At 35.1% G+C, this 22,737-nt stretch overlaps 1 protein-coding gene across 1 annotated transcript; it reads left to right on the plus strand.

Moving 5' to 3' along the window:
* The first annotated feature begins 19,329 nt into the window (after positions 1 to 19,329).
* On the plus strand, positions 19,330 to 21,162 carry LOC114391574. The gene is made up of 3 exons (XM_028352568.1): positions 19,330 to 19,438; positions 19,892 to 20,237; positions 21,048 to 21,162. Exons 1-3 carry the CDS (start codon positions 19,330 to 19,332, stop codon positions 21,160 to 21,162), a joined length of 570 nt encoding a protein of 189 aa, XP_028208369.1.
* Positions 21,163 to 22,737: the final 1,575 nt, after the last annotated feature.

Raw genomic sequence — 22,737 nt, forward strand, 5'->3', positions numbered from 1 at the left:
TATATGATTATGTAAAATTGTTTGAGGGGTTTTACTCCCCATGTTGTGAAAAGCATTTTCGTATAATTTGTTTGTATTTTGAACAAGATTTACTAGATTAGCATGATAAATTGTTATATTGGGATCATGAAATTGTAATTTAAATTGTGTGTAATAGATAAATTGAATATGTGTTGATTTGTGAGATACACATAAACATGTGATGGTGAATTGTGACGTTGTGATATGTTAAAATTATGGATATGAAATTTGGTTGTGAATAAGTATGTGGTTAATACTTGAGGTGATATTATTTGTGTTGTGAGTTGTGAATTCAATAACCCAACTGGTATTTATCTTGAGAAAAAATGTTTATGCGCGAGGTGTTAAAAAGAAAGTGTAGGGTTCCAAGTTAGGAATCTGAGGTGTTAAATTGTAGCACAATGCGCGAGGTGTTAAAAGGATAGTCTAGGATTCTAAGTTAGAAACATGAGGTGTTAAATTGTAGTGCATTGTGTTAAATGTGTTTGAAATAAGTGTGAGGTCGTGGGTATTGTATAATTCATAAACAGTATCTGCGTGCAAAAGTTGTTTTGGGGGTTGGACCTGAATCAGGAAGGTAAGGCCCTAACTCATTCTTCAGAGTCTAGGTCTTGGGGGTAAATACACTCGGTTTGAGTGCTCATTTAAGCCTATGTTGATCCCATATGGTTGAAGCATTCTCGCAAAACATAGTGACTCTGACTGGTCACCTTATGATTTTACTTAGTGGTAGTGACCTGACATACTCATTGTGTGGCGTATTTTGTTATGTACTCCTAAGCGCCTTGGTGTTGTTTTTCACTGACATAATACCACATTGCATATAGGCTTGAGTCTTAGTATAATTGTTGCATAATGCATGTGAATTGTTTATTATGAAATTGGTGATTGTTTTTACATCTTGAATCAAGTGTGTGATTCATGAGTAATGTGATTGGTGATTGAAAAATGAGTTTTAAATGATAAAGTGGTGCAGTGACGCCGATTATAGTAAGTAGATCTATGTGATACATATTTTTATAATGTATTTTGCTTATGTATTTGTTTATCCATATTTTAGTTAGGAATGAGATAGGTCACTCCCTGTGTGCTGTTTGTGTTTGGATCATGTGATGATCTCGAACTTTGTGTTTGTGAGAGCAAATGGTTAGGTGGATAGCTATGGAGAACCTCATGATAGAGGACGTTGGAACACAATGCTCTGATAGGATGTAACATTGGGACATGGGTTTCTGTATTATTTGCATAATATCCTGAACATGTTACTTTATGCTACTTTGTTGCTTAACTTGTTTCCTTTTGTAAAAAAAATAAAATTGGATGGCCTTGTTTTGAGTCAGAGATGTTTTCATACTCTCTTATTTGATAAGTTTTTAATTTGGTGATTAACGCGACTGTGAACCTTTTACCAACATGAGCTCTTTTATGCTTAAAATAAAATCATTTTAATTAATTATGTATTTTCATGTATGACATTATATAAAGATGTATGTCGAGGTATAGGGTGCCACACTATTAATTTCTCTTACGAAGTTGCAACTACGGTTCGTGATAGAGGACTATCCAATGAGAAAGAGTTTGACTTGGGTAGACTCAACATGGATGAACCAATCACTAGAGCAAGGGGTAAGAGATTTCAAGAAGAGCTTGGTGAGAGACTAAATTCTCTAATGGAGGAAAGAGAAGAAGAAGCAAAGCTCATGAATTTTAGCCAACTTTTAAAATATTATTTATTTTTGTTTTTAATTATATTTTGGGCTTATTTTTGGACTTGTAATGAGCTTCCACAATCTTTTATTGTTATTTTCAAGACTTTTAATTATTAGATTAGTTATTGGGCATTGGGTCTAATTTAGCGTTATTAGTATGAGGTATAAATAGACTCCTTAAACACTTTGTTGGCAATTTTTAATGAGATTGCATATTAGACACGGTTAAGAGAGTGTCTCTCTTAGTTCTTGTGTGAAACCTTAGGTTCTTATCAACGAATTTTATTCTTTGCAGCGAATCATCCTCAATTTATTAATCTTTCAAGATTGTGGCGTTGTTCTTTCCATCTCGTTTTCTAATTTCCTTTTTCCTTTTTATTTTTCTCAATTTCAGAGAGTCCCAAATAGGTTCCCCAGTTTGTTGATGCTAAAAATTAGATCCGTAAATTAGGGTTCCATCAATTGGTAATCAAGCTTGATTAGCATCCATTTGCGTCACTTCCTGCATCAAGATCTGAAATCTTGAACGACAACATTAACATGTTTAGATTTGAATTTGATTTTTAAATTTGAAGCTCAAATCATGTTACAATCCAGATTTGGATAATTGAAGTTATTTGGATCCGAATTTGTTTTTCAAATTTAGAGCCAAAATTTTGTTACGGTCTAGATTTAGATTTGCCCAATCACAAATTTGCATTCAAATTTGAATTTTGTGCAAAAAAAAAGTGCAGAGATAAAAAAAAGGAGGAAAAAAATGAATAAAAAGTGCATAAATTTTTTTTGCATTTAGAGTTGTTTCCCTTCTAGTTTTCACATACCTATACATAAAAAAATTGTGTATTATTGGTTATTTACATCTAGTTTAGTTCAATTCTAGGACAATCCTTTTCTTGATTTTTGGAGTCTTCTAGTTTGTCTTCCTTTCATTATTTTTGCTTGTCTTTAAAATTCCTTAGTTTTGTCTTAGAGTATTTCTATTCTTGGCTTCTTGAGTTGAGTTTTGATTTGTGACATATTTTACATTAAATACTTCATGATTTGAGCTTGAAGGTTATGCTTAAGAATTGAAGAGAAACAAGAGTGGTAAAAGGCAAGAGTACATATTATAAAAGAAAAAACCTTGAAAGAGTGATACACGAGTGAACTTGATTGAAACACTAAGTTGAGTGATGAGGTCTTATTCTGTTTATTACTTGCGCACTAATTTTCCTTGTAGGAATGGCTTCTACAAGTGGAGATGCTACTCCATTGTCTCCAAAAACCACAAGGCTCATGGTGGAGATGATTAAACTTGGTGATCAAATGAGAAGAATGAGTTACGAACATGAAGAAAGGATGGAGAGAATGAGAAAGGAGAATGAGGAGAGGTTAGGAAGAATATAAAGGAGTAGTGAAGCTTTAAGTGTGAGGATTGAAAATATAGAGCGAAGAAGAGAGGATAAATCATCTAATTCTTCTCATGGAGAAGATGAAGGGTATGAAAAGGATGAGGGGGGAAGGAGGAATGAGAGGTATAGGGAGAGAAGAAATCATAGAAGATATGGAGGTAGGCAAAAAGAGGAAGGGATTGAGGGAGTGAAGGTGAAGATCCCTACTTTTAAAGGGACTTATGATCTAGAAGTGTATCTTGAGTAGGAGATGAAGGTTGAGTAGGTTTTTGCTTGCTACAACTACAATAAAGAGAAGAAGATCAAATTGACCTCCCTGGAGTTTGAGGGATATGCCTTAGTATGGTGGAACCAAGTGAGGAGTGATGTTGAGAGGATGATAATGCCTTTGATTAATACTTAGCATGACATGAAGAGAGTTTTGATAGAGAGATTTGTTGTCCTATTATGGGAGAGACCTTCACAACAAACTCCAAAGACGAATTCAAGGAAATAGGAGTGTGGATGAATATTACAAAGAGATGGAGATTTACTTGATTAGGGCTTAAATTGAGGAGTCCTAAGAGGCCACCATGGCAAGGTTTTTGCATGGTCTCAATAGGGAGATCTAAGACATTGTAGAGTTGCACCACTATGCCTCTTTGGAGGATCTCATTCATCAAGCTGTCAAGGTGAAGCAACAATTAAAGAGGAAGCAGATATAGAAGAAGTCCCCCTATGGATCTTCAACTTGGAAAGGTAAGGAGACATTCAAGAAAGAGGGAGGATCTTCATTCAAATCTCATGATAAAGGTGCTACACTTAATAAAAATAATTCTAACCCTACTCCCACTTCTTTAAAAATGAGTTCCATTAAATGTTTTAAGTGTTCGGGAAAGGGTCACATTGTCTCCCAATGTCCTAACAAAAGGACTATGGTTGTGTTGGGTAATGGGGATATCACTAATGCATCTTCTAGTGAAAGTGAATATGATGTACAAACCCTGGAAGGTGATCTTTTGATGGTTAGGAGGCTAATGGTTAGTGTGCGTAAGGATAGAGTTGAAACTCAAAGGGAGAATATTTTTCATACTAGGTGCATGGTCATGGGGAAAATATGTTATTTGATTACGCTAATGTAGCTAGTCAAAGATTGATTGGAAAGCTTGCTTTGAAAACTTCCCCTCACCCTAGGCCATACAAACTACAATGGTTGAGTAGGAATGGGAAGCTAGTTGTAGATAAACAAGTTTTGATATGCTTCTCCATTGGAAAATATGTTGATGAGATATTGTTTGATGTTGTCCCTATGGAGGCTAGTCATATTTTACTTGGAAGGCCTTGGGAGTATGATAGGGATGTTGTCCATAATGGTGTCACAAGAAATTTTTTTCATTTGTACAGAAATGGCAATAGGTTACCATCACACCTTTGTCTCTAAGTGAGGTTTGTGAGGATCAAATAAAAATGAGAGTGAAAAGAGAACAAGAGAGAAAAGAAGAGAAAAACCAAAATTGATGAAAAGAGAAAGAAACATGAAAGGAGAGAAAAAAAAGAAAAGAATGGAGATAAAGAAAATAGTGAAATTGTAAAAAAAAATTAAAATCAAGAAGAGAGAAAAATACAAAGCTTGTTTATGAGAGAAAAAGAGGTGAAGAGAGTGATCTTAGCTAGACAACCTATGTATTTACTAATGCCTCATGATTATTGTTTGTCTTTTATTGCTAGTTCTTTACCTCTAGGCATGGAAGAACTATTGAAGGAGTTTGGGGATGTCTTCCCCAAAGACACCCCTCGTGGGTTACCTCCTTTGAGAGGGATAGAACACCAAATTGATCTCATTCCAGGAGCTTCCTTACCAAATAAGTCAGCATATAGAAGCAATTTGAAAGAGACAAAAGAGATCCAAAGGCAAGTGGAGACCTTGATGGAAAAAGGATGGGTGAGAGAAAGCTTGAGCCCATGTGCTATGCCCGTCATCTTGGTGCCAACGATGGATGGAATTTTGGAGAATGTGCACATATTGTAGAGCCATCAACAACATCATTGTAAGGTATAGACATCCTATCCTTAGACTTGATGACTTGTTAGATGAGTTGCATTGTTCTAGTTATTTCTCCAAAATTGATTTGAAAAGTGGTTACCATCAAATTAGAATGAGAGAAGGTGATAAGTGGAAAATTGCTTTTAAAATTAAGTTTGGATTATATGAGTGGATGGCGATGCCTTTTGGGCCAACCAATGCACCTAGCACTTTCATGAGACTTATGAATCATGTTTTAAGAAGCTTTATTGGAAACTTTGTGGTTGTCTACTTTGATGACATTTTGATATATAGCATGACACTTGATGACCATCTAGAACATCTTAAAAGTGTTTTGGAAGTGCTTAGGAAGGCAAGTTTGTTTGCCAATAGGGACAAATGCACATTTTTCACTAATCAAGTAGTGTTCCTATGGTTTATTATGAGTTTTGAAGGTGTGCAAGTTGATGAGGAAAAAGTAAAAGCTATTAGAGATTGGTATACACCTAAAAACATGAGTGAGGTGAGGAATTTTCATTGGCTGGCTAGTTTCTATAGGCAATTTGTTAAAGATTTTAGCACACTAGCTTCTCATTTGAATGAAATTGTAAAGAAAAATGTGGGGTTCAAGTGGGGAACTGAACAAGAAGAAACTTTTAATATCTTGAAAGAAAAATTGGCAAATGCACTTATTCTTGCTTTACCCAATTTTGCCAAATCATTTGAGATTGAATGTGATGCATCTAATGTCAGAATAGAGGTTGTTTTGTTACAAGAGGGGCATCTCATTACTTACTTTAGTGAAAAATTAAAAGGTGTCAATCTAAACTACTCTACACATGACAAAGAAATGTATGCACTTATTAGAGCATTGCAAACTTGGCAACATTATCTTTTACCTAAGGAATTTCTGATACATAGTGATCATGACTCCCTTAAGCATTTAAAGGGCCACGACAAACTCATTAAGCAATATGCCAAATGGGTAAAGTATTTAGAGCAACTCCCTTATGTGATCAAACATAAGCAAGGCAAGGCTAATGTTATGGCCGACGCCCTTTCTAGGAGGTATTCTTTACTCTCTATGCTTGAAACTAAGATGCTTGTGTTTGATCATATAAAAGAGTTGTATGCTTGTGATGTTGACTTCTCTAATTTGTATAAATTATGTAAAAAGGTTGCTCATAATGGATACTTTAGGCATGATGGTTACCTATTCAAAGAGAAGAGATTTTGTGTGCCTAAGAGTTACATGCATGAGTTGTTTATTAGAGAAGCTCATGAGGGTGGTTTGATGGGACATTTTGGAGTTGCTAAAACATTGGACATTTTGCCTGAACATTTATTTTGGCCACATATGAAACATGATGTGCATAAATTCTTTGATAAGTGTTTAGTGTGTAAAAAGGATAAATCAAAGGTCATGCATCATGGATTATATACTCCATTACTCATTCCTAAATTTCTTTAGATCAACATTTCTATGGATTTTGTGCTTGGTCTCAAAAGATCCAAGAAGGGGAGGGATTCTATTTTTGTGCTTGGTTGATAGGTTCTCAAAGATGGATCACTTTATACCCTACCATAAAGCAGATGATGCTTGTGTGGTTGCAGATTTATTTTTTAGGGAAGTCGTACGCCTACATGGCTTAACTAGAAGCATTGTATCGGATAGGGATTCTAAGTTCCTAAGCCACTTTTGGAAGATCTTATGGAGCAATGTTTTAAAACGTTAGAATTCAAATTTCAAGAGTCACAACTAGTGATAAAACATTTTCAAAATTTTTTTAACTTGTGTAATCAATTACACAATACTTGTAATTGATTACCAGTGTTTCTAAACGTTTTGATTTTCAAATTTAAACATGAAGAGTCACATTCGTTGATGTGCAATCAATTACACCTTAATGGTAATCAATTACCAGTGACTGATTTCGAAAAATAAATTACCAAAAGTCACAATTCTTAAAGTGACTTGTTTCTGAAGAATTTTTCAAAAGTCACAACCTTTAAGTGACTAGTTTTCAAAAGAGTCACAATCTTTTAAAGTGATTTGTTTTAAACAAATTGCCAAGAGTTACAAACTTTAACTTGAGTCATCAAATGACTATAAATATGTGACCATGGCATGAATTTCAATAACAACCTTTTTACATAACAAGTTTACATAGAAATTTCTGATTCATTTCTCAACTTCTTTCTAAGAGTTTTTGTTCAATACTTTCTCTTCCAAGAAAAGTTCATTGTTCAAAAACTTGTGCTACTCTTCTTTTTCATTCACTTCTCCCTATGCCAAAAGAATAGAAGGACTAACCGCCTGAATTCTTTTGTGTCTCCCTTCTCTCTTTCCAAAAGATTTCAAAGGACTAACCGCCTGAGAATTCTTTTGATTCTTCCCTTCCCCTTAAGCAAAAGATTTCAAAGGACTAACCGCTTGAGATATTTTTTGTTTCCCCTTACAAAGATTCAAAGGACTAACCGCCTGAGAATTCTTTGTCTTAACACATTAGAGTGTACATCCTTTGTGGTACAAGTAGAGGGTACATCTACTTGGGTTGTTATACCGAGAACAAGAGAGGGTACATCTCTTGTGGATCAATTCAAGTGGAGGGTACATCCACTTGGTTGTTCAAAGAGAACAAGGGAGGGTACATCCCTTGTGGATCTTTGGCTTGTAAAGGATTTTACAAGGTTGAAAGAAATCTCAATCAATGGTTGCTTGGGGACTGGATGTAGGCATGAGTTGTGGCCGAACTAGTATAAATCTTGTGTTTGTCTTCTTCTTCCCTACACTCTTTAATTTTCGCTGTGTACTTTTAATTGCCGCTTTACTTTTGCTTAAGTTATTGTTCTTTACTTTCTTAACTTAGTAGTATAAGCCTAATTGATTCTAGTAATGTTAAGAAGGATAATTTTTTAATTAGTCAAGACACATTAATAATTAATTCAACCCCCCTTCTTAATTATTCCGAGGCCACTTGATCCAACAGTATGCAGTCATTATATGATTTTAAGGCACTAATGCTAATAACTTAATTAATTTCTAAATTCATTCACTATAATGCTCTTCTAAATTTCCCTTTTTCTCATTGCCCTCTGTTTGTTTTTTCTTGGCATAATCGGTAACAGTGGTAAGATTTTTTTCCTAACATAAAATGGATAAAATTTCCCAATCAAGTCTTACTTAAGTTTCTGTAAGAAAAAGTCTTAAACTATTAATTTTGAGTGACAAGTTTAATTTGATACACTATTTTTTTGAGTGAATCTTTGATTAAGAGTTTAGAATTAGAAATATTTTATTTGTGCAATATTATTAGACCATTTTAATGAAGTGTTAATTCTTCAATTTGACTTCTTAATTTTTTATAGGACAACTTTAGTCTTTTGGAGAATTTGAAAGTAAGGCCCTTTGGAAGACCAAAATTCTACCATATAACCATATACTATTGAGTAAGGTAACTAATTTTTAATTTTGCTGCTAAAAATCTTGGAGATCCATTAAATATTCATTGCATAAAACTTATGTTAGACTAATTGATTGACATGGTTAGCACATTTGAGACAATATATATGTCAGCATACAATGTCAGTGATTCAAGGAAACTGGTATCGGTCTACCAAGATTTATTAAATTCCTTGCAAATCAATGTACTTAACTACCCTTGCATAATTTTAAATTTTAGTATGTTAGGGGTGTCAAGTTAAGTAATAGTGAGTGAATTCTAGGTGTTTATGGCCTAATTGATCGTATACAATGCTTTAACCATAGAGAATACCATAATCCCTAGCTAGCTACTTTAATTGAAGGCAGTGACCAAAATTATAGAGGAAAACGGGGCTTCTTATAACACATAACATTTTAAATTCTTTTTTAGTAGCACAATGTTGAGATTTTTTAATCTCGCATTCTCTGAGGAAAATACATTCATTGTGTATAGGAACAAGTGGAGCTCACTACATATTTTTCCTCTTTGTTCTCTAACAGATTAAATTGCAAGGGAAATAATTGATTGCATAAGGAAATATTGGTTTATTTTCGTTGGTAGTCAAAATTTTTTGGATGTTGACATGCATTGTATTTCAAACTCAATTTGAATCATGTTTTTAACTGATTTCTAGGATCTTAGGGACATAAATATAGCTTTAGGATATTCATGAGTTTTAAGATTAGGCTTAATAGAGATGTAATTGTTATCATGCATTGAATGTCATGTTAATTCTCGTATAATTTCTTTTGACATACAATTGAGTTGCTGTAAGAATACTTGCCCACAAACAGAGAAAAGAAATTCTGATTTTGAAATATCAGGTCGTTACAACTGGGCTTGACATTCATATATTTAGTGTGTGAAACTTCAATGGCTCAAACTATTATAAAACATAATTGGCATAGATGATATAGTTTTTGACTAATAAGGAGTATCTTCAAATTAACTATAATTGGAAAACTGTGGTTTATGACCTTTTTTTATACGATTCTCAACTTCTCAACTATAACTGGAATTTGTCAAAATTGGAGTACTCCTAGGGACTTAGTGTTCTTATTTTTATGATTTTTTTTCATATGAAAATAGGGAGTTGGATTGCTATACTACAATATCATAAAAGAAACATATATATAATTTGTGTTTTGTTTGGTGATGTTACATTTTTTGAATGGATAATTTGGTTTTCCTTAATTAGAAATCTAATTATTTTTTGTATGTTTTGTAATTACTATATTTCAAGTAGTAAGGGTTTGAAGTTTCTTGTTTTGGTCTCAAAAATCAAGTTAACTATTATGAAATTGACTGTTTGGTATCCCTACAAGTTTTGCTGTAGCACATTCCACGGTGAAGGTGTCACGTTAAAGTTTCTTTTATGTTTGAACATATTAGTTAATTTCTTTGCTTCTCACTTTCTCCTTTTTGTTATCATCACTTTATTTATTTTCTTTTTCAATTTGATTCAATTTGGGTTCGTATAGATGTCTCTTACGTATTTCAAAATTGTGAAAGTATATGGATGTGTTCTGTCATTCACTCAAAAAAAGGTATATATTTTTTTATTGAGTTTGTAAAAAAGTAAGAAGTATTGGTTATTTCAATATCAGTATTCTATTGCTTTTACATGTTTTTTATAATTATTTGTTATTATGCATTCATTTGTATAGATATTGTAGTTAACTCTAAAAAAAGGTATTTGTTTCTATCTCTTTCTTTGTATGTGTGTATTCATATCATAGGCTACTTAATCTTATGCACAGAAAGCAATTTCAGAGGCTATGGTTAGGGATGTGTAAAAGGGAGAGAGGTTTCTTGATGGTTCTCTTAACAATGAAATTCATAGTGAAATTTGTGAGTGATCTAAAGGATCCACAGAAAAAGAAAAGCTATGAAATTACCTTATAACTATATTTCTTAACCACATATTTTTAGTTAAGGTAAAGATCACAATTATCATTCACGGAAAATAATCATGTTCAAGATTATCATAGACGACAAACTATAAGTATTACCTTATTCTTTAAATGAGAATAGGAATGAGTATCTAATTACTTGCCCCATACCTATTATGTGATGTTTTATTTAATTGCATGTATTGTTAGCTAATATATTTATTACAACATAATTTTCCTACTTCATCTTTAATAATTCAACAAAATAATTTATTGCTTAAACTTTTTTACTTATCGGGCCTTATTCATGGAAAGTAAGTTGTTACCAGAAATTTGTTTTGTTATACATTTTCTTCTTTTACATGTGCATGTTAATGTTTAATAATGTTTGCTAATATACTTTAAAACATATTTAGGCCCTAGAAATTATATATTTGTCCTTATTCCATATTTGGACACCTGTCCTCCCTTAGTTGGCAAAATGGGAATTTAAAAAATTAGTACCAACTTTGCTTTATTGACACCTGTCTAGATATATATAAAAAACAAATGTGTTGTTACATATTTGAATTTTTTTTATGTTTTAATTTTCTGGGGTCATCAAGAGCTAGGTTGCACTCTAAGTGAGTTCTCATGTGTTGATGATTTTTTTTTGGATGTTAGGGTTTGACTGAGGCAAAACAATGAAGCTTTTGGGTCATCTTTGCTCACAATCTACATGGTAAGTTGATTATATTTTTATGCTTTGTTTATTTTTTTATCCGTGTTAGATGAATTGATACAAGGGTTCTAGAGGCATTGTAAGTAGGATGAATTCAATCTGAATACAATAATTTTTTGGATAGCTTTAGATTTTAGATGGTGTGTTGGTTTAATTTATAGTTCATAGTGTTAGTTCTTTAGATTTAATTCATGATGTTAGTTCTTTAAAATATGGTGTTTGTTTGTATTATTAGAGAGAGAGAGAGAGAAAAAAAAAACACAACAATGAGAAAAGAATGATGGATGATATTTTTCCTTACAATTGATCGTAAATGGTTATTCTTAACCATAGATTGATAAATATAATTAGTGACTATATTGTGAGTTGGTGAGAGTGAAGTAATGAGGTTGATATCTAGCTGCATATAAGGGAATTTATTTTTGTGTTTGCTAATTTTTTTAATGTGTCTGAAACGGTTATGAAAATCATGTTGAATGAGCTTTTTTAATTGCAAAAAAATCATATTAGTTCCACATCGTGTATCACATATCAATTAGAAACTATATTCTAAGTTTTTGAGAGTCATATAATGAGGTTGATGTCCAGTTGCATGTGAGGAAATTTATTTATTTGCTTGCTAACTTTTAATGCCTCTGAAATGGTTATGAAAATCATGATTGAGTGAGGTTCTTTTTTAACACTTGGTTTCTATGGATGAGGCTTTGCCAATTGATATAAGAAGAGAAATCATGTTTTCATCTTTTTTTCGCTATATTGTTGCATGTGATTTGATTTTAAGACCTTGGAATTTACAATACTAACGTGATCCAAATTTTTGCCACCTGGCCTAAACAAGGGAAATTTTGAGAAATCATATGTTTGTTGGAATGGACCATTACAGGCTCCTTATGGGCACATAAATTCCACCTTTTTAGTTGCCAGACATTATTCTCACAATTTTCATTTGAAATTTGAAGGAGTTCTCTTGCAATTTCTTTTGGTATTTGCAGGTTGGGACCGTTTTAGCTATGACAATCAATAAGGGCATACATCAGGGGTTTGGTCCTTCTGGCAGTAATAAAGTAAAATTAACTTCTTTCATGTTCATAAAGTGAAAATTAACTTCTTTCCTACTTTCACTTATCTGTTCCCTACGCTCACAGACTTATTATTCATGATGCTTTCATTTGTCTAACTTTTATTTTAGGTTCTAGTTTGTTCTGGACAATTTGAGGTAGAAGTTAAGTTCAGGTCTATGGTCAATGATTATAGAGCTTGTTGTTTTTTTTTTAAGTTCTATTCCATTTCTTATAAAAATATCTTGGGTGAATGCATGCCACATGCACTTTTTAGATGTGTTGTCAGGAACCAAGAATTGAAATGGCAAAGAAAATAAAGAATTTTATTTAAATAGGATGAGAAGAAAAAAAAATAGGAGAGAAAATTATCCTCTAAGGGTTTCCCCTTTATAAAGGATTTCTCCTTTTTCCTATCCTTCTTCTCCTATTTATATCTAATAAACCCTTGTAACTAACTAACTAATCCCTTAACTAACTAATCAATATCCTAATTGTAGTAATTCCCCCTTACTCAGAGTCCTAACATGTGTGCTACCTTTGACCAAATCGTTAGGTTTACAATATATGCTTCATAATGGTTAATGAATATCAAATATAATTGCTAACTCTTACTAATTGACAAATGATGTAAAGCTTCACCATCATTACGTATATGGCTGAATGATAGGCTCTTTAAGTAGTAACTGATATATGATTTCAACTGCCATTCTTTATTTCTTCATACCTGGGTAGGGGAGGGGATAGCAGGTCTGGTGGAGGACCAAACCTCCAACGTCATCACCACACCCAAATCTTCAAGATTTAAGACCAGTGACGATTGAGCTATTACATGAATTTCTAATGTCATCATGGTCTTGGACTATTCTTGTATGATGAAGTCATGTTTTCAATTTTATCTTGGTAGAAGAGGTTTTTGCCTAATTTGTTGTTCTATAGTTAAATGCATTGTGTTCTGCTGCTTACTATTACAGGTGAAAGTAGGAGATAAAACAAAAATGATTACCAAGAGGTTGGAGTTGATCGTGTCTTTGTGGATCACCTTTGGTTTCTTGAAAAGGTTGGAATATTCCTTATTTTTTCCTACTATATACTCATTGTTTTGCTTTCAGATACTGATTAGTGTGACTGAACTTCAAGGTATGGGGGAAAATTGGACAAAAACTTTATGGACCAACTATAACAAATGTTTATGAAAACAACCAACTTTTGCCAGATTCTATATTGGTATCCTTTTGTTCACAAATATTGTAGTTTTTATAATACATTTGGTAGAAAACTATTTCTTTCTAACCAGAAAAGAATAAAGAAAACAACTATTTTGCCTGACATATATGTTTCAACTTGGGAGAGAGGGCATGGGATTTAACAGTTGTGTTAGCTGCATAAATTATTAGACATAATATCATTTCCATGGCGATATAACACATTTTAATTAATATAAGAAATACATGTAGTTTGTCACTGGAAATACTCTCTTTGCAACATATTTATTAGTAGTAATAGGCAATTCTGAGTACAAGAATGCTACTTGCATTTGAGTTATATGATGAATATTGTAATGTGTACTCTTTATAATTGTTCATATCCATCTAATATCTACTATTCCATTTCCTTATTTTTTTTTCTCTTTGAATTAATCTTCAGGCTGCTTTGGAAGCCCTAAGGGTTATGAGTCTTAATTCCAGTATTTCTCTAGACCATATGGTATGGACTAAGGTCATAAATGAAGTTTTTCAAAGGTAGTATCAGATCTTTCAGGCATCATGTCTTGGAAGATGTAATTTTCGTCGCCAATGATTGCCACACTACCCTTATCCCCCGCTACTTGAAAAGTATGTAGCAATGCGTCTTTCTATTAGTGGAAAATGGTAGTTCATTTACTTGGAGATGATTACTAATGCATTTTATGTGTCTTCGTGACTCTAGAGCCTCATAACTAAGGATCACCCACAAACTCATTTCTTATTTTGATTGTAATTTCCATTTGTATTTGGTGATCATTACATTGACTAACAAATTTCCTCTAACATAATATGTTTCTAGGACTATGTATATAAGTATTCCCTATAATAAACTTTATTTGTAATACATAAAACCAGAGTTCCTATTAGGCCTAACATTGGCCCATTTTGGTTATCTTTGGTAAGGTAAATTCAACATGCATCTCTTTGGTCAAAATGCAAAAGTTCCATTCTTTAACATTAGTATTTTAAATGTTAAATGTTTCTACACAGGATGTTTCGAGATCTGTGCATGAATTTGACTATGCATTAGACCATCATTCGACAATGTGTTAGTCGATGAATACGTCTAACTTTTGTATATAAAACTTGTGTATATTGTATCAAACTTCTCCAATTTATAGTTGTTTTATAATATTATAAGTACTTTCTGTTAAATATATGTAATAGATAATTTATACTTTTGTTTTGTGTGTTTAACAATCAATTTCTCTCAATTTCAGGTTAATTAGGCAAATTGGCAAAACTGTTGTTTTCACCTTCTCGCTAAGCCAATCTTCTGGCTTAGTGAGCATTCGCTAAGCGCGACACTCAGTGGCTAAGCGCTAGGATGAATCCAGAAGAAGATGAGTTGTCAGGTTCGCTGAGCACACCGCTCCAGGTCATCAAGCGCATCGCTTTAGCTCATCCGCTAAGCGAGAGAAGCGCGCTAAGCCAAAATCCACTTATGCACGCTAAGCGATTCAGATTTGCGCTAAGCGCGCAAGCATGGACCAACCCACCTATTTAAGCTTGAAATCAGATTTTTTGGGGGAGTTTGGAATTTTTTCTTGAGAAGCCTCTACATGCACGAGAGTCTGGCCTTGGCTTGAAGCTTTTGCATGTGTAGGAAGTTCTAGAGAGAGAAAGGTCCAAGTTCCAGAGAGTTTTGAGAGATTTTGCTATGTGAAGATCTGCAGAGACGAGTGCTCAAAGCGGAAGCCGTTCTGAGAGCTTGAGATAAGTTTGTGAGTGATTGTGAGATCCTAGAGGTGAAGGAGACATCCTCACCACTTATATTTTTGCAATCTTTCATCTTGTTCTTCTCTGTGTTGTAAAGGAGGTTTCCAGACTATGGAAAGCTAAATCCTCTGTTGGATCTTCCCTGTAGGTACCTGATGTAAATATATTTCTATCTATCTAATGATGTTTTGTGTGTTCTCTGTGCTATCTGCTTTTCATTCCAGTATGCCTTTACCTTGGTCACGTAGATGTATGCTTTGTTAGGGTCATTCAGTAGTGGAAATTGGTCTGATTCTAAAGTCCTTGATAGTATGGGGCTAAGTTGTTGTACTATCATGAGGAATCGGGGTACAAGAACTTAGTTGTGTATGTGTGGCTTAATGCGGTCCTGGTTGAGTTTAGTCTTACTAGAGGAATCTGCGGACGAGGCTTGATCAAGATTAGGCTAGGCTATCATGAGGAATCGGGGTCTAGCAGTCCAAGAGACAACATAGGAATACATGGGCATAGTTAGATAGAGAACATCCGTTTTAGCATCAGGAACCTATTAGGAAGACCAACACGCTCTCTACTTGCTTTTACACAACATTTTGTTGGATCGAGTGGCCTCAGAATAATTAAGAAGGGGGGGGGGTTGAATTAATTATTCCTAAACCTTTACTAATTAAAAAATTTACTCTTCTAAGGCTTTTACTATGTTGTTAAGAGAATAAGGAGTAGAAAAGAAACTTAACCAAAAGTAAAAGCGGAAATTAAAATGCCAAGCGGAAAGTAAAAGAGTAGGGAAGAAGGAGACAAACACACAAGAGTTTTTATATTGGTTCAGCAACAACCCGTGCCTACATCCAGTCCCCAAGCGACCTGCGGGCCTTGAGATTTCTTTCAACCTTGTAAAAATCCTTTTACAAGCAAAGATCCACAAGGGATGTACCCTCCCTTGTTCTCTTTGAACCTAGTGGATGTACCCTCCACTAGAACTGATCCATAAGAGATGTACCCTCTCTTGTTCTCAGTCAACAACCCAAGTAGATGTACCCTCTACTTGTACCACAAAGGATGTACCCTCCAATGTGTTAAGACAAAGTTCTCAGGCGGTTAAACCTTTGAAACTTTGTGAATGGGGATACAAAAGAATTCTCAGGCGGTTAGTCCTTTGAAATCATTTGTATATGGGAAAGGGAAGAATCAAAAGAATTCTCAGACTGTGTCGTTTTGGATTCTTTGACAAGGGAGAAGGGAGACACAAAAGAATTCAGACGGTTAGTCTTTCGTTCTTTTGGAAAAGGGAGAAGAGAGACACAAAAAGAATTCAAGCGGTTAGTTCTTGGCGAATTCTTTTTGGCAAAGGGAGAAGAGATGAAAAGAATGAATAGCACAAGTTTTCAAGGTTTAGAAAACCAGAAAACTTTGGAAAGCTTTTGGCACAAAGACGAAGAAATTCAAAGAGATTCAAGGCTTGTAAAGGATTGTAATGAATTGATTGGATTGTTAGAAAGATTAATTTAAAATGCAAAACAAAACCTTGCTTTTATAGACTCTTCATGTCTGGTCAAGAGGACCATTTAGAAGAGTTATAACTTTTAGAAAAACTTAAAACCAATTTGAAAAAGTCAAAAACCATTTGAAGAGTTACATCTTTTGATTTATTTAGAAACAATCATTGGTAATCGATTACCAAATCAGTGTAATCGATTACACAAAGCTTTTATGTGAAAGGATGTGACTCTTCACATTTGAATTTGAATTTCAACGTTCAAAGGCACTGATAATCGATTACCAAAACATTGTAATCGATTACAACTTTTTTGAAATCAATTGGAACGTTGTGAATTCATTTGAAAACTTTTTCAAATTCATTTTGCTACTGGTAATCGATTACAACAATCTGGTAATCGATTACCAGAGAGTAAAAACTCTTTGGTAAACATGTTTTGAGAAAAATTCATGTGCTACTCAGTTTTTGAAAAAACCTTTTCATACTTATCTTGATTAAGTCTTCTCTTGATTCTTGAATCTTGAGTCTTGATTCTTGAAGCTTGATCCTTGAATCTTGACTATGATTCTTGAATTCAACTTTCCTCTTGAATCTTGAAGTGTTCTTGATTCTATCTTGAACATCTTGAACTCATTCTTTGATTGACCTTTGAGCTTTTTGTCATCACCTTTGTCATCATCTTTGTTATCATCAAAACATCTTTTGAATCAATCTTGATCCATCATGAAGCTTTGCTTCTACACATTTCTCTTGTGTGATTTTCTTTCTTTTTGCATAGATAGTTTACATACCTGTTCATAACCGCAATCATCTTTTCATACCAGACACCTATTTACCGAAATAGCTTGCCAGATAACACAAGTTTCCCAAGAGTTCGATACTTGGTTCTTACTGTTTTATACTACTTGTGCGATTTGGTACACTTGCCGGCCGCGAACAAGTTTTTGGCACCGTTGCTAGGGAACTTCTTTTTATTTGGGAAGTTAGCTCATTCTTAAGTGTCTATTCTTTATTTGTTATTTTTTGATTGTTTATGCGTATATTTGTTCTTTAATTTATATTTGTCTTCTTTTATTGAACTGGATAACCGTTGTTCTGTTAGTACTGTTTATGCATAGATCTCCCACAGGCACTTTAGTTCCTTTGGACTTAGAAATTGAAGCTACACTGAGAAGGAACAGGGTTGAGAGGAGAAGGAAATTGTTGCAAGACAGAACAGTTGCATCCATTCTTGAGGAAGAGACCCATTTTTCTGATTCATCATCACCTGATTCACCATCATCAAGGGAATCCACTATTCAATTGTCTAAAACTGCTACCATGGCAGATGAGCACGACCAGAGGACTACCCTTGAGGACTATTCAAGTAGCTCGGTACCATAATTTTTCACTAGCATTGCACGTCCTGAAGTGCAAGCGCACAACATCACTTACTCACATTCTTTGATCCATTTGATACAAGGGAATTTATTTCAAGGATTACCTAATGAAGATCCTTATGCACACTTGGCAACATTTATTGAGATTTGCAACACTGTTAAGATTTCCGGTGTACTAGATGAAGTTATCAGACTCGGCCTTTTCTCATTCTCACTGGCAGGAGAGGCCAAGAGGTGGCTCCACTCATTCAAAGGTACCAGTCTTAAAACCTGGGAAGAAGTTGTGGAAAAGTTCCTAAAAAAGTATTTCCCAGAATCTAAGACTGCTGAAGGGAAGGCAACAATATCTTCATTTCATCAATTCCCTGATGAATCCTTGAGTGAGGCGTTGGAGAGATTCAGAGACTTACTGAGAAGAACTCCCACCCGTGGATTCTCCGAGCCAATCCAACTGAATATGTTCATAGATGGGCTGGGACCACAAACCAAGCAATTACTAGATGCTTCTGTTGGGGGAAAAATAAAGCTGAAAACCCTAGAAGAAGCAACTGAGCTCATAGAGAACATGTCAACCAATGATCATGCCATTCTGAGGGACATGACCCATCAACCCACAAAGAAGAGCCTGTTGGAGCTAACATCACATGATGCTTTGTTGGCATAGAATAAGTTGTTATCTAAGCAACTTGAGATCCTAACGGAAACACTTGGTAAGCTGCCAACTAAACTGTCGATTGGATAACCTACACATTCTTCTATTTTGCAGGTCACAGGTTGTACCATTTATGGTGAAGCTCATGAGGCAGGCCAATGCATCCCCACTGAAGAAAACACTCAATAAATTCATTTCATGGGGAATCAGCAGAGGCAAGGATAAACTCATGGAGGATTTTTAGGCTTCCAGCAAGGTCCTTATAATCAGCAAGGACAGTGGAGGACACACCCTGGCAACCAGTTCAATAAAGACCAGGGTGGATCCTCAAACAGGCCAATTCAACAAGGGCCTAACATCTTTCAGAGGACGACTAAGTTTGAAGAGACCTTCACTCAGTTTATGCAGGTAACGATGTCAAATCATAAGAGTATTGAGTCAGCACTAAAGAGCCTTGAGGTCCAGGTGGGACAACTGGCCATGCAGATAGCTGACAAGTCATCCAACAGTTTTGGAGCAAATACGAAAAATAATCCTAAGGAGGAATGCAAGGCTGTGATGACTAGGAGTAAAAAGTTTGTGGAAGCTGAGGATGAAGAGAGTGTGGTGTACAAGGAGCAAATGGGTGAAAAGACAGGTGCTGAGGTTAAGGAAAATGATGTGAAGGGTAAAGAGAATCAGGAAAAAGGGAAGAAAATAATGGTCCAGAATAAAGAGATGGAGAACCAAGAAAAAGAAAAAGAAGGAGAAAAAGAAATAGAAAATGAGAAAAATGAAAAAGAAGAAAAAAATAAGATTTCAGAGAAGAGTAGAAGTGGAAAGGCTCTGGAAAAAGGTGTGAAAGTACCATATCCTGTGGTACCTTCCAAGAAAGAAAAAGATCATCATTTGGCAAGATTTTTGGATATTTTCAGAAAACTAGAAATAACCATGCCCTTTGGTGAAGCTCTACAGTAGATGCCACTCTACTCCAAATTTTTGAAAGATATGTTGACAAGGAGGCACAAGTACATTCATCAGGAAAACATCATAGTGGAAGGAAATTGTAGTGCTGTGATCCAAAAGATTCTTCCACCTAAGCATAAAGATCCTGGGAGTGTAACTATTCCTTGTTCAATAGGAGAAGTCAATGTGGGAAAGGCTCTGATTGATCTGGGAGCCAGCATTAATTTGATGCCACTCTCCATGTGCAAAAGATTGGGAGAGTGGGAGATTATGCCCACTCGAATGACTCTACAATTAGCTGACCGCTCCATTACCAGGCGCTACGGAGTAATTGAAGATGTATTGGTCTGGGTCAAGCATTTTATCTTCCCAACATACTTTGTGGTCATGGATATCTCTAAAGATACTGACATCCCTGTAATCATGGGGAGGCCGTTCATGTTGACTGCAAGCTGCATAGTTGACATGGGGAAGAGGAAGTTGGAGTTAGGTTTTGAAGACCAGAAAATTGATTTTGACTTGTTTGTTGAAGACAAGCTTGCTCCAGAACACAATGTTTGCTTGTGGGTAATGGGAGAAGGTCAAGAGGTTCTGAAGGTGAGAAACAAAACGTAAGATCGCCCAGTGAGGTAAAAGCATTAAGCTAATGACGTTAAAGAAGGGCTCCCTGGGAGGCAACCCAGTTTCAATTTGTGTTATTTTTGGTTTTTCATGCATTTGATCATTGGAAACTTGTTGTATAATCTAAACATTGGAGCATATCAACCTCCCTTTGAATGGTAAAATTAAAGGGTTCAATTTCTTGGGAAAGGACTAAGTTTAAAACTTAGAAAATCTTTTTGAAAATTAGTCCTTTTGCTAAGCACCTGCTTCTCGCTAAGCGCATAATTGTTCGTGCGTTAAGCCACGAGTTTCAAGCGCTTAGTGCACAACCTTGGCATCTGAGGCTGATTAATTCCGCTAAGCTAGCCAAAATCAATTTGAGTTAAATTCAGCTAAGCAACAGACTGATCGCTGAGCGATGGCTTCCCTTGGCTAAGCGACACCCAGTGTCGCCAAGCGCAATTCATTGTGGCCAAAATTAAGGTCCAAAAGAGTTGCTTCCAACAGCTTGATCTTTGAACGTTTGAGCCCGATCATTAATTTGGCCCACATAAGGAAAAACTGTTGGAACCCGGATGATCCAACAATTATTATTAGGGGGGCCAGAAGACCAAGGGCAAGGCCAGTTGAGGTTCCTTCTACATCAGCAGCTCCTCATCCAACTTCTACATCGGCAGTTCCTCCTCCAGCACGTATGACAACGACTCCTTCTACCCTACCTCTTGTAGATTTTCAACGTTTCGAGGCCATGCTTCGGAGCATACATCAGGGGCAGAGTATTTTACTGCAAAGCCTATAGCTGGTAGCGCCTCCAGACTCCATCCCGATAGTAGAGCAATTTAATGAATGGGTAGCCTGGCTAGGGACTCAACCTCTTCTTCACAGGGAAGACGAAGATCCCGCCACTTAGGTACCCCATCAGCCGGAGAATGAGTCATCAGAGTCTTCCACTCCTGAGCCCTTGATCAGGAAGAGGAGGGTAGTTGTAACCCAGGAAGCTACAACCACTTCTGAAAAGTCTCTTGAAGCCACTCCAGAGCCTCCGACACCTGTGGCGGATACCACTTCTCCACAGTAGGCAGCAGACCCTTCCACGCCTGAGGATCAAATCACCCCAGTCCAGTCTCCGAACGCCTCTCATATAGCTACTCATGTACTTCATTTGTTGGAAGAGAAGGAGGTTCAGGCACAGGACACCCAGGACCAATCACATGACTTTTAAATTCCTGTTGATTTTTTGTGCTTTTTGATCTATTAGAATAATTATGGTGTTAGTACATTATTTACTTTTTATTAGTTTTGTGCATGAGTAGTGTAGTTGCTCATCCTAAAGCATTTTGAATAGTTTAACTTATTTTTTTGATGACATGGTAGTGAAACACTTTTATCTTTCTGTGAAAAATGGATGTATGTTTTCATTTTGAATTGAATGCATGCTTAAGATGAGATCTGTGTTTCTTTTCATGAATTTGAACGAATATGCATGTTGAACAAAGAAAGAACAAGAGTGTGAACTTACAGTAGAATTGTTAGTCAATAGACAGACTGATTGTGAAAGAAAAAGCTTGAACCAAAAATCGGTGAGAGTGTGACCTTACTCTGTGAGTGAATGACTAACTATGAATAATGATCTTTGCATGAATATGTGAATTCTAGAATGATATGTATAGCTTAGAACATGATGAAGGCCATGATTTGTGTATACACAAGCTCTTTTGACCAAATAGCTCACCTTGAATGATAAATGTATCTTTTGCTCCTTTTATAAGCTGAACGATTTCTGTCATGAATTGAACCCTAAACTTAAATGATTATCTCCTGATACCTTGTTTAGATTCTAGGAGAGCATATGGTTCAAGGCAAATTTACTCTAAATTTGGGGGAGGAAAGTCAATTAGAATGAAAAGAAAAAGGTTAAGCATCAGCACACACAACAAATAAGTTGTATGTTTAAAAAAAAAGGAAGAAGAAAAGAATAAGTGTGTTGTTTCAATAAGGTCAAAAGCGACTTAAGAGAAGAAAAATAGTAAGAAGGCTACTTGTATGATACAAGAAAAGATCATTGGGATAAGTCTAGGACTTGTGCTCTCTTAGAATCTAAACCTTTGAATCCTAGAAAAACCAATGAAATTTTGTAGCCAAACCTCACTAAAAGCCTGAGAAAGTCCTTCTGATTCTATTTATACATTTCTGACTTGATGGCATGGGATAAAATGCAAAGATTGGACCTCCCGTTAGTTGTTATCAATTAATAGCTTAAACACTTGTGCTTGAGTGAAACAGTAGTCGTGAGACTGTGGTTTGAGCTACTTTCCTTGATATCTGTCTTATGATTAACTTCATCTAATTGTATAGTTCACATTTTGTTCTCCTCTTTATCTAGCTGCATATTCTGTGAAAACAAGTGATAGGTACACA

The sequence above is a fragment of the Glycine soja genome, chromosome 17 (assembly GCF_004193775.1).
Source record: "Glycine soja cultivar W05 chromosome 17, ASM419377v2, whole genome shotgun sequence".
In the NCBI taxonomy this organism is placed as follows: Eukaryota; Viridiplantae; Streptophyta; class Magnoliopsida; order Fabales; family Fabaceae; genus Glycine; species Glycine soja.